This window comes from Gekko japonicus, unplaced genomic scaffold (assembly GCF_001447785.1).
Source record: "Gekko japonicus isolate JY-2015 unplaced genomic scaffold, Gekko_japonicus_V1.1 scaffold3673, whole genome shotgun sequence".
Lineage (NCBI taxonomy): Eukaryota > Metazoa > Chordata > Lepidosauria > Squamata > Gekkonidae > Gekko > Gekko japonicus.
The window spans coordinates 37,912-49,809 of NW_015166542.1; the positions used below are offsets into that span (position 1 = coordinate 37,912).

General features: G+C 56.6%; 1 protein-coding gene across 1 annotated transcript in view; it reads left to right on the forward strand.

Annotated features, from left to right (window-relative positions):
- Positions 1 to 11,665, forward strand: part of DNTTIP1 (deoxynucleotidyltransferase, terminal, interacting protein 1) — a 39,000-nt gene extending 27,335 nt beyond the window's left edge. The window contains exons 3-14 of the mRNA XM_015412320.1: positions 155 to 228; positions 2,564 to 2,660; positions 3,120 to 3,218; positions 4,201 to 4,350; positions 4,498 to 4,548; positions 5,160 to 5,221; positions 6,176 to 6,221; positions 7,243 to 7,301; positions 7,464 to 7,524; positions 8,709 to 8,780; positions 10,633 to 10,688; positions 11,467 to 11,665. Of these exons, the coding sequence (XP_015267806.1) occupies positions 155 to 228; positions 2,564 to 2,660; positions 3,120 to 3,218; positions 4,201 to 4,350; positions 4,498 to 4,548; positions 5,160 to 5,221; positions 6,176 to 6,221; positions 7,243 to 7,301; positions 7,464 to 7,524; positions 8,709 to 8,780; positions 10,633 to 10,688; positions 11,467 to 11,614 (975 nt within the window). The 3' untranslated portion in view covers positions 11,615 to 11,665. The remainder of the gene's footprint in view (positions 1 to 154; positions 229 to 2,563; positions 2,661 to 3,119; positions 3,219 to 4,200; positions 4,351 to 4,497; positions 4,549 to 5,159; positions 5,222 to 6,175; positions 6,222 to 7,242; positions 7,302 to 7,463; positions 7,525 to 8,708; positions 8,781 to 10,632; positions 10,689 to 11,466) is intronic.
- Positions 11,666 to 11,898: the final 233 nt, after the last annotated feature.

Sequence of the window (11,898 nt, forward strand, 5' to 3'; positions counted from 1 at the left end):
GGGGGGGGGAGGGGGACGGGGGGGGGGGGGGGGGGGGCGGGGGAGGGGAAAGGGGGGGGTCCCGGGGCTGGGGCTGGCATCCTGCTCCACCACCACCACCACCCCCTGCTGACGCGCGCCCCCTTTCCCTCCCCCCCGCTCGTGTCTCCCGCAGAGCTCCCCCTGGAACATCATGATCAAGCACCGGCTGGTGCAGCGGCGCGGGCGGCGCTCGCAGATGATGAGCAGGTGAGCCCCGGACTGCAGAGGTCGGCTCCCGGGGGAGGAGAGCCACCTGGGGGTGTATGGGGGGGTTGCATTTCCAGGGCACCCCGCCCCCACACCGCCAGGGATGTCCTCGCCCAGAGATGCCAGTCCTACTGAGCGCCAAGGCTCCCTCTCAGCTGCGGAGTCTTGTGCGCAAAGATTCTCCTGGCACTAAAGTCTCCTTTATTCGTTAGATTTCCGTCCCACCAAGCGGCTCGGGGCGGCTTACAACAATTATAAAACCAGCGCAAATACATACATAACATACAACTCGATAAAATAGCTCAGCTCATTTCCAATTAAATGAAATAAATGTGGCGGTGTCGTAGAATAGAGTGCAAGCGCAGCACGGCCGATATAGGGTCTTTCCTACTGGAAGGCCCCGCGGAACAGCTCCGTTTCCACAGCTCTGCGGAATTGTTGGAGGTCCCATAGAGCTCTGGTCTCCTGAGGGAGCTCATTCCAGAGCGTTGGTGCCACCAGGGGGAACGCCCTGGCCCTAGTCGCCACCAGCCAACCTGGCGTCCCTAGGCCCAGGGGGGGCCAGGCGGTTTTGAGTTCTTACTCCTTCGGCGGAGCCTTACTCTGAGCTGTGCTCGACAGAGGATGTGCTGCTTGCTTGCAAACTCCTGCTAATCATTCGGCGGCACTTCCCTCATGCCTGCTGGCCTGCACGGCAGAAGCGTCAGGCCTTGTTCTTCCTTTACAGATGAGAAGAGCCCATCTTGGATTAGCCCATCTAATCCCTGTAGGGACCCCTCTGGGGTAACTGGTTGAGCACTGTGTGAGGTAGGATGCTGGACTAGATAGACCCTCACTGGCCTGGTCCAGCATGGTTTTTTCATGCAGTGGACAACTCTACTGTATTTCCTTTGATCCCAGTTAACAGAGCCAGCGGCGATTTCCGTTGGCTTTTCTGCTGCCTAATAGGTTCAGACTGGCCAACCTGTATTTCTCTTGTTCTTCAGTTCTGTATCTTTAAAGCCTCTCTAAGCTTATGCCCACAGCACGATCCAGTCCGCCCCGCCCCCAATGGGAAGGGCCAGCCACTGCCTGCCCCTTGTCTTGCCATCTTGTCCACACTCATGCCGGAGCCCCTCTGTCTCCCTCTCCTGCCTAGAATCAGCTGGGGGTGGCTTCTGGCTTCTATGGCTTCCAAGGTGCAGGCTCCATGGGGGCAGTTGGGCCGGAGCTCCCTGAGCACAGACTTGTTGCCCTGTGGAGGTGTTACTCCACTGAAATGTTTGGTCCCTGCCCTTGGAATGATCCATAGAATCATAGAGCCGGAAGGGACCGTCTAATGGTCCAACCCCCTGCCCCACGCGGGGCCCGCCCAAAGCATCTCTGACAAATATCCATCCAGCGTCTTCTTGGAAGCCGCCAGTGAAGGGGAGCTCACCACCTCCCCCTAGGCAGCTGATTCCACCTTTGAACCACTCTGACCATGGAAAAAGTTTTCCTAATGTCCAGCCGATACTCTTTCTGCATGTAATTTCAACCTGTTGCTTCGGGTCCTGACCTCTGCTGCCAAGTGGAACAGCTCCTGGCCCTCCTCCAAACGACAGCCTCTCAGATCTTTAAAGAGAGCAATCACGTCCCCCCTCATTCTCCTCTTCTCCAAGTTTAACATTCCCAGGGCCCTCAGCCTTTCCTCACAGGGCTCAGTCTCCAGACCCCTGATCATCCTCGTTGCTCTCTTCTGCACCCTCTCGATGATTTTGGCCACATCTTTTTTTAAGTGAGACCTCCCGAACTGCACACAGGACTCCAGGTGCGGCCTGACCAAGGCAGTCTACAGAGGAGCTGTGTGACCACCTGCGAATTCGATGCTGTGGCCCTTTTACTACAACCCAAGACTGAATTTGCCTTTTTCGCCACCGCATCACACTGACTGCTCATATTTACTGACTAATGTAAGCCGCCCTGAGCCTGTTCTCGGGGAGGGCGGGATACAAATGGAAATAAAATAAATAAATTTATCCCCGTGCGAAGGAGTGATCATAGAGTTGGAAGGGATCCCCCAGGGTCATCTAGTCCAAACCCCCCCCCCCCCGAGATGGTGCTGTCTCTTTTATTCCAGCCCAGGAGCGCCTTAGAAACCAACACGATTTTCAGGGCAGGAGCTTTCAGGCATCAGAGCTCCCTTCGTCAGATAACTGCAGCTTACCTACGTGGCTGGCCTCTGAAACTGGCTTCAGGGGAGGGAGGAGGGGGTGGTCTGAGGCTGGAAGGGTTGGTGGTGAGGCTGCCGAGCCCAGCATTGGCCTCCGTTGGGTTGCACAGAGTTGGTTGTATTCATGGCTCTTCCTGGGTCCAGTTTCACAGACCCCGTGGTTTCCATGGACCTCCTGCGAGCTGTTCTGCAGCCCACGATCAATGAGGAGATCCAGGCTGTCTTCAATAAATACATGAAGGTAAGAGCAGGCTTCATAAGAACATAAGAGAGACGCCAATGTTGGATCAGGCCAGTGGCCCATCCAACACTCTGGGTCACACAGTGGCCAAAAAGACCAGGTGCCCTCAGGAGGTCCAGCAGTGGGGCCAGGACACTAGAAGCCCCCTCCCACTGTTGCCCCCTCCCCAGCACCAAGAAGACAGAGCATCACTTGCCCCAGAGTCCCTATCTATACCTTGTGGCTAATAGCCACTGGTGGACCTCTGCTCCATATGCTTATCTAATCCCCTTTTGAAGCCGTCCGTGCTTATAGCCGCCACCACCTCCTGTGGCCATGAATTCCATGCTTCAGTACAGGGGTCTTCAGTGTGCTGAATTTTGGGTGGGGGGAGCAGCAAAGGGAAGTGTGACATTTGAGGGAGAGGCTCCAGTCCGCTTGTGCCACCCTGGCTCCAAGAACGCCATTCCTGTTTCCAAGTTCTTCCAGAAGGCTGCCGGCAACGTGCGAGAAAACGTTGGGGAAGACGTGGACACCGAGCAGCTCATCCAGGACACGTGTCGGAGCTGCCTGGAGCAGGTGGGTGTCCCCTGCCCGTGCTGCGGGTGGGAGCCCCAAAGTGGGGGCAGGGGGGGAGGCAGAGAGCAGCACCAGATCCTCCTGGGATCTGCTGGGGGACAGACTCTGCCATGCACTGCTCTGGGGGTGGGAGAGCTGAGCGGGGCAGCCCCCAAGCAAGGGAAGAAAGCGTGAGGGGGATTCCTTCCAGTGGCAGCCCCATGATTATGGAGCAGCCTCCCCAGGGAGGTACACCTCACCCCTTCCCTACATGGTCTTCAGGAGGCTGCTAAAGACAGGTTTATTTAGAAGAAGAGGAGGAGGAGGAGGAAGAGATTAGATTTATACCCCATGGCCCTTCACTACCTGAAGGAGTCTCCGAGCGGCTGACAAACTCCCTTTCCCTTCCCCTCCCCACGACAGGCACACCCTGGGAGGTAGGTGGGGCCGAGAGAGCCCTTGACAGAAATGGCTCTTTTTCAAGGACAGCTCTTATCATAGCTATGGCTTGCCCAAGGTCATCCAGCCAGGTGCAAGTGGAGAAGGAGTGGGGAATCAAACCCGGTTCTCCCAGATTAGACTGCATTTGACTGATCTAGTTTTTATTTATTGGCAGGCCTAACCAGCATTTTTGAATGTCATGTGCTTTTAGAATGGTGTGATATTGTTTTTTGTGAGGTTTCTGTCGTCACCTTGTTTATCTTGTGCGCTGCCTGGAATTCCGCAAGGGAGAAAGGCCGCTAATGAATGTTTTGAAATAACTAAATAAAACCATCGAAGCAGCCAGAGGGAACCTCAAACCACTCAGGGCCCTGCGGGAGCCATGCGTCACCACCCCCAACCCCCCGGGCTGCTTTACCCGTTAAAGCGTTTGCTTCCCCCTCCCTGCACCCCGCAGCTGAAGAGGGCGGCTGGGAGGGCATCCCTGGGCTCTCCCCTCTGGTGGCCAGTTCCGAGGGCACCATCTTTGGCACCCAACTCTGACGGCTTCTTCTCCCTGCAGGCCAAACTCCTCTTCTGTGACGGCAAGAAGTCGGTGGCAAGGCTGCCCCACGACATGCCAGCGATGAAGGTAGAAACCGGCCTCCCTCCAGCAAAGGCTGGGGCTCAAGGCATCGCCAGGGTCACCTGCCGAGGAGCCCGTGGCCAGAAGGCCGGTGGTTGTCCTGCAGGGACCTCCCCGCTGCTGAGGAGGCGCCAAGCCGTGCTGAGCCCAGGAGTGCCGCTTGCCCTGAGGCTGGGCTGCGAGCGCAGATGAGTGACTCTCCTTTCCTTCCTCCCTTTCTCCCCCCCCCCCCCCCCCCCAGCGGACGACGAGCTCAGCCAGCAAGGGAGCCCCATGCCCAAAAAGGTGAGAGGAGGCCCTCGGAGCGGAGCAGCTGCCGCCGCAATGTTCCCTCTAAGCAGTGGAGTCTTATGAGCAAAAATCCTGCTTTGTGGGCTACTGGCATTAAAGCTGTGATCGAGCCATTTGGCTGCTGCATAAAATTAGTTTGCTCCGGAGCCATCCTTCCCAAGCCAAGACAAAAACGTGGGAGCCAGAGGATAAAAAACAGTTAGCCAGCTCACACTAACTCAGCTTAGAGGGAACACTGGTCCTTGCAATGTTCCCTCTAAGCTGTGGAGTCTTGTGAGCAAAACTCCTGCTTTGTGGGCTACCGGCATTAAAGCTGTGAGCGAGCCATTTGGTTATTGCATAAAATTAGTCTGCTCTGGAGCCACATCCTTCCTGAGCTAAGGCAAAAATGTGTGAGCCGGAGACTAAAACACTGTGAGCTGGCTCACACTATCTCAGCTGAGAGGGAGCACTGGCTGCCCGATGTGCTGTTCCCCCTAGAGCCCGCCTCCTGTCTCTTGAGGTGGGGCCTCCGCAGGGCACGGGAAGGTCTGCTTCTGCTGGGGCTCTGCAGGGGGGAGAGGACCTCAGTGGGGAAGCACTAACAGCAGGGATTACCCTTTCAGCGGAAGGGGCGGCCTCCCGGACAGAGCCAGGTGAACGAGCGAGGGACTACGGGGACAAGCATGTAAGTGTGGTGGGGGGGGAGATGTACACCGGGGGGGGGCATTTGTCTCTCCCTGGGCCCCTCCTGTAGTGCTCCCTGGGAAGGAAGAGCCCCTCACTAAGCGGGGCAGGGGGGGGGGCTTTTTTACAGGGAGGCCCTTCTGGCCAGAGACAAATACCAAACCGCCTTGTACTGAGCTGGACCACTGGTCCATGAAGAGCCAGTCTGGTGTCGTGGTGAAGTGCGTGGACTCTAATCTGGGAGAACCGGGGTTGATTCCCCCACTCCTCCACATGCACCAGCTGGTTGACCTTGGGCAAGCCGTAGCTCTGATAAGAGCTGTCCTTGAAAAAAGAGCAGTTTCTGTCAGAGCTCTCTCAGCCCCACCTGCCTCACAGGGTGTCTGTTGTGGGGAGGGGAAGGGAAAGGAGTTTGTGAGCCGCTCTGAGACTCCGAGTGAAGGGCGGGGTATAAATCCAATCTCCTCCTCCTCCCCTTCTTCTTCTTCTATATTGTCTGCTCAGACTAGCTCTCTGGGGTCTGAGGCAGAGAACGGTCTTTTGTGCCACTTGCTGCCTGACCGTTTTAACTGGTGATGCCAAGAATTGAGCCTGGGACCTTCTGCATGCCGAGCAGATGCCCTGTCCCTGAGCCACGGCCCCTCTTCCGCATGACAGTGAGGAGCTGGATGTGGAAGCGCGTCGGGAGGCCCCAAACCATGATGGCGAGGAGCAGCGTTTCTTGGAAACGGCATAGGCCAGGGAGGCTGTGCCAAGAGACGCTGGGCCATGAGCTCTGGCACTGCTCCTGGCAGCCGGGGTTGGTGCTGAGCTAATCGACTCCCGCGCGGGTGGGGGAAAGGAGTCGGGTTTGGGCAGGATGAGCCTCCTTGGGAAGCAGACCTGCCAGGCGCCCGGCCCTTCCCCTTGTTCCGCTCTGGAAGCCGCGTCGCTCAGAGGCCTTTTCTCCTTCCAGGTGGAAGACGAAGTCCTGCGAGCCGCTGCAGAGGGACGGGCCCAAGGTGAGGCGCTGGCGAGAGGGAGCCTCCTCTCGGCAAAGGGGCCTCTCTGCGGAGAGGAGAGCCGAGGGCTGCAGGGAGCAGACAGGGAGGCTGGTTGCCTGAGCCTGCCCCTTGCCTGCCGAGGGAACAGAGGAGAGCATCAGAGAGAAGCCCGTGCGGGGTCAGGCCAGTGGCCCCTCCAGTCCAACACTCTTTTGTCTCATACAGTGCCCAGAAACACCAGATGCCCTCAGGAGGTCCACCAGTGGGGCCAGGACACTAGAAGCCCTCCCACAGTTGCCCCCACCCCCACAAGCACCAAGAATACAGAGCATCCCTTGCCCCAGACCGAGAGTTCCTATCTATACCTTGTGGCTAATTGCCACTGATGGACTGCTGCTCCATATTAAGAACATAAGAGAAGCCAGTGTTGGATCAGGCCAATGGCCCATCCAGTCCAACACTCTGTGTCACATGGTGGCCAGAAACACCCGGTTCCCTCAGGAGGTCCAGCAGTGGGGCCAGGACACCAGAAGCCCTCCCACTGCTGCCCCCCCCTCCCAAGCACCAAGAATACAGAGCATCCCTTGCCCCAGACCGAGAGTTCCTCTGTATACCTTGTGGCTAAGAGCCACGGATGGACCTCTGCTCCATTTGTTTATCCAGTTCCCTCTTATGAGAATATAAGAGTACCCAATGTTGGATCAGGCCAGTGGCCCACCCAGTCCAACACTCTGAGTCACACAGTGGCCAAAAACACCAGGTGCCAGCAGTGGGGCCAGGACACCAGAAGCCCTCCCACTGTTGCCCCCCCCAAGCAAAAAGAGGGAAGGGTTCCAGAAGGGGTGGGCGGGCCTGGGAGTACTTTGGGTTTGAGATAGCACACCACTTTATCCCCCAGCATCCGCTTTCCAGAGCGAGCTAGGGTAGCAGTGAAGAGCTGTAACCACCACCACCACCCCGCCCCACCCCAGGCAGGAGCTTGGGAGGGATGTGAGCGTGTCAAAGAGCTCTCAGCACTTTCCTTCCTGTTGCCCTGCAGTGGAATCCCTCGCGGATCACAGAGGGCACCGCCTTCGTCCTTGGCTCAAGAGCAAACAAGTGAGTCACGGCTGGGTGAGTGCGGGGGAGGGGTGGGAGGGGCTGACTTGAGCCGACCATCGGGACGCCAGCCAGACATATTGGGGGGCAGGCGGGCGGCAAAGAAGAGGGCGGGCCTGTCCAGTTGCAAACAAGGGGTCTCTGTTGGTTCTCCTGCTGCAGGGCCCTTGGGATGGGAGGAACCAGAGGCCGACTGTACATCAAACACCCGCACCTGTTTAAGGTCAGTGCAGGTCGCTGAACACGCCCGAGCACGTGACGCTGCCTCCTAATGCATCACACCCTTGTTCCATCGAGCTCAGTATCGTCTGCGCAGGCTGGCAGCCGCCCTCCGGCTCTCACGTCCCCTGACCCTTTTAGCGGGAGATGCCAGGGACCAAGCTTGGGACCTTCTGTATGCCAAGCAGATGCTCTGCCCTCCCCACCGCCTCCCAGGATCCAGGTGGCCCAGAGCAGAGGCAGCTGCAGAGAGCCCCTTTGCCACAGGCTGGCCGGCCGGCCGGCCCGTCAGTTCACTGGTGCTGGCTGTGTTCTTCCTCAGCTGCTGTCATGTTGTCTTCTGCCTATCGAGTGCTGTGTTTGGAACTTGGAGGGGGGTGTGTGTCTGGCCTCACAGACTCAGTGTCTCAGCCGCCTTAGACTCACAGAATGTTAGAGTTGGAAGAGACCTTGCAGGTCATCTAGTCCAACCCCCTCTGCATTCTGCGGGAGCAGAGCCAGAGGAGAGCCCTACAATTTCTTCCCTGTTAGCCAGGATTGAATCCAGGAGAGCAGATCCTCTGGTTCCCACCTCCACCTTCTGAGCGATGAAGTTGTCCGCAAGACTATCCAAGAATCTGCGGGATGCCCCATGTCTAGCAGAGTTAGATTTCCAGCAAACATCTGGATAGTTGCAATCTCCCCTAGCCACAACATCCTGTCTCTGTGAAAGTTTAGTAAGCTGTTGTACGAATGCATCATCCGGTTCCTCCGGTTGGTTCGGAGGTCTGTAGTATACCCCCACAACACTATCCCCTTCTTTTTTTCCCTTGCTCTATCCTTACCCACACGCTTTCAACAGGGCAACTCTCGAAAACCTGAGTTTCAGTGCAAACGTATTCATTCTTAACATGTCGCGCCACCCCGCCTTTTTTTGTTCTGTTCCATTTGAGCAAGGCATATCCTCCAATCGCTGTGCTCCTTCTTGCTGGCCAAGGAGACCCCGTTCCTTGTGGCCACCCCAATCAGACCCCGCTGGCCTTCTCCGCAAAGGGCAGAGGCTGGGAGGGGGGGAGGGGAGGCTTGCCCAGCAGCGGTCAGGGGGCCGAGCGCAGCTCCGCTCCGTCTTTGGGCAGGAGCCCGTTGTGGGTCTCTGCTGGGCTGGCAGAATCAGCAGTGGAAGTTTTCAACTTTGCCCCCTCTACGCAGTACGCGGCCGACCCCCAAGACAAGCACTGGCTGGCTGAGCAGCAGCACATGAGGGCCACGGGAGGCAAGATGGTGAGTCCGCTGAGGCTGGGGTGGGGCCAGGGGGGGTCCACGTTTCCAAGGGAGAGGAGGCTGTTGGGGCTTGTTTCAGAAAGAGTTCTGCAGATGCCTGATGGGCATCAGCAGGGGTCATTTCCTGCGGGAGCGCACAGGAGTGGAGCTCCGGCAGTAAGGAACCCAGGGCGTGGGCACATGCAACAAGCCCCGCCCCCTGCACCCCTCAGTCAGGCCACGAGGAGCAAGGGCAGCCAGGTACGTTGCAGAGGCCCCCCCCCCCGGGCCCGTCTTCAGGTACAAGCTCTGCTTCCTCTGTGAGGGCATAACCGCGTGTGTCCCCCTCCCCCCAATAGCTAGCAATCCAAAACAGTCCAGTGGCACCTTTAAGACCAAGTTTTATTCAGGTACAAGCTCTCCTTCCTCTGTGAGGACAGATCTGCACGTTCCCCCCCCCCCACGTAGCTAGCAGTCCAAAACAGTCCAGTGGAGCCTGAGCGGTGGGTGTTGCCTTCTGACACACTTCCAGTGATGTCAGGGGGTGTGGCGTATGCAAATGAGTTATGCTAATGAGCTCCTGCACCTCTTTTTCTACAAAATGACCCCTGGGGGTCAGCCTCTTCCCAGACCAGAGTAATATATTTATTTCCTTTATTTATTTACTTATTTCCTGAGCCCTTTGGGGGGGGGGGGGGACAGTCTACAAATCAAATAAATCCAAAGCCTTTTATTGGCATATACATGAAGATACAGTCATCTAAATACAAATCGTGCAGAGTAACGTCATAGAGCAACATCATCATAAGAGTAGCATCCTAATAAAACCTAATTCACAGTGTCACTTATCAGGCCGTGAGACCATGGCACCGCACAGAAACTTTGCTACTGTTTCAGTTATTTCTGTATCTGGAGTATCAAGCAAGAAGGGGATCTTAAAACCATCGGGGGGTCTCTAAAAATTGGGCTAATATGGGATAGCGAAGATCCCGACGGGGAGCCAGATAGAGAGGGCACTGGAGGAGGAGGACATGGGCAACAGTTTCAACACAGTCCTTCATACAAGGACAGCCCCTGCTAGGATAGGGAATCCCTTGGAATCCTCCAGATAAGATAGCGGAAGGAAGAACATTAAATATTGCCAAGGAGATGGCTCTATGCAAATATCCCACTTCTCTACCGGCTGGGGACCCAAAATGGCTTCCTGTCCTCCATTTTATCCTCACAACAACCCTGTAAGGTAGTGTGACTGGCCCACTGTCACCCGGTGAGCTCCCATGGCAGAGAGGGGATTCGGACCCAGGTCTCCCTGTCGCCAGTCCCGCTCTCTAACCGAGACGCCACACTGGCTCTCAGCAATGGCCTTCTCGGGCGTGGGGGGGTGCATACGAATGTCCTATATCCTATTATGCTCAATGAGTTGCCGCCATTCTTAACAGAATGTCAGAACCCACAGCTTACAACGAAGTACACGCATTCAGGAACGGTTATACTTTTATTGCAAAGCTATAGATGCAGTAACACAGGTACTGTTAAGAATGGCAGCAACCCATTGAGCATAATAGGATATAGAGCATTTGTATGCACCCCCCCCCCATGGCATGAGCCAATTAGATACCCTCCTGTGCGCGGGACCAGTGAGGAAACCGTTAGGTGGCGAAAGCTGGGAAGCAGTAGTCTCTCACGGTACATAGGAGACTTCCAGACAATACAACCTCCTCCTGCACATCTGTAGAGATAAGCATTGCAGCACAGCAGGGATAGGAATGCAACGGCAATTACCAAGACACAGAATGAACTCCCCAACCCCCATGGCAGCATAGCTGACATTCCGGCACCTCCGATTCCTGCACCACTCTCTCTCCTGTCCTAGGCTTACCTCCTGTTGGAAGAGGATATCCAGGATCTGGTTGCCAGTGACGAGTACAGGTGAGAGGGCGAGCTGGTTCCTTGTGGGGCCCGGCCCCTGGGTATGAGGACCAGGCGGGCTTCTTGGGGGGGGGAGCAGGGGGAGGCGGTGGGCGAGTCATCCTAGAGGCTGCAAGGAGTTTTCCAGATGCGTTGCCCCAACTAGAGCAGTGGTTAAGTGCGCGGACTCTAATCTGGGAGAGCCGGGTTTGATTCCCCACTCCTCCTCCACTTGCACCTGGTTGGATGGCCTTGGGCAAGCCGTAGTTCTGATGAAAGCTGTCCTTGAAAAAGAGCTGTTTCTGGAAAGAGCTCTCTCAGCCCCACCTGCCTCACAGGTTGCCTGTTGTGGGGAGGGGAAGGGAAAGGAGTTTGTCAGCCGCTCTGAGACTCCCTTGGGTAGTGAAGGGTGGGGTATAAATCCAATCTTTTCTTCTTGGGCAGAGCCAGTCTGATGTAGTGGTTAAGTGCGCTGACTCTAATCTGGGAGAACCGGGTTTGAATCCCCACTCCTCCTCCACTTGCACCTGGCTGGATGACCTTGGGCAGGCCTTAGTTCTGACAAGAGCTGTCCTTGAAAAAGAGCAGTTTCTGTCAGAGCTCTCTGAGCCCCACCTGCCTCACAGGGTGTCTGTTGTGGGGAGGGGAAGGGAAAGGAGTTTGTCAGCCGCTCTGAGACACCTTTGGGTAGTGAAGGGTGGGATATAGATCCAGTCTCCTTTTCTTCTTCTTCCTCTTCTTCTTCTCCTCTTCCTCCCTGCCATACCTTCACCGTCCCCTGCGGCTTCTCTTACCCCAGAGGGTCTCTTGACTTGAAACTGGAGGAGCTGAAGCCCTTTGTCCCGCCCCCGTGGATGACTGTCAAGATGCGGAAGTACATGGAGCAGCTCCGTTGCGAAGGGGAGCAGCCGCCGACACCCGCGGAGGGGGGGCTGCCCGACACCTAGGCAGCGGCTACACTGGACTTCAGGCCTTTGGCCTGCTTGAGGCGCCCACGGGGGGGGGGGGGGGGGGTGTTCCGAGCATCCCTATCCATAATGACAGACGTGTGTGGCTTCTCATCGTGATAAGGTTCAAAGGACCACTAGGTCTTAACACCATTGTAAAAGACCTCGTCTGAGTCTCCGGCTGTTACTGTAAGAATCAGGTTTTGAATAAACATCTCTAATTGAAAATCACCTCGGCCTGAATGGGTACCTTCTCTGGCTTTGGGTGGGAGGGGAAGGGGAAG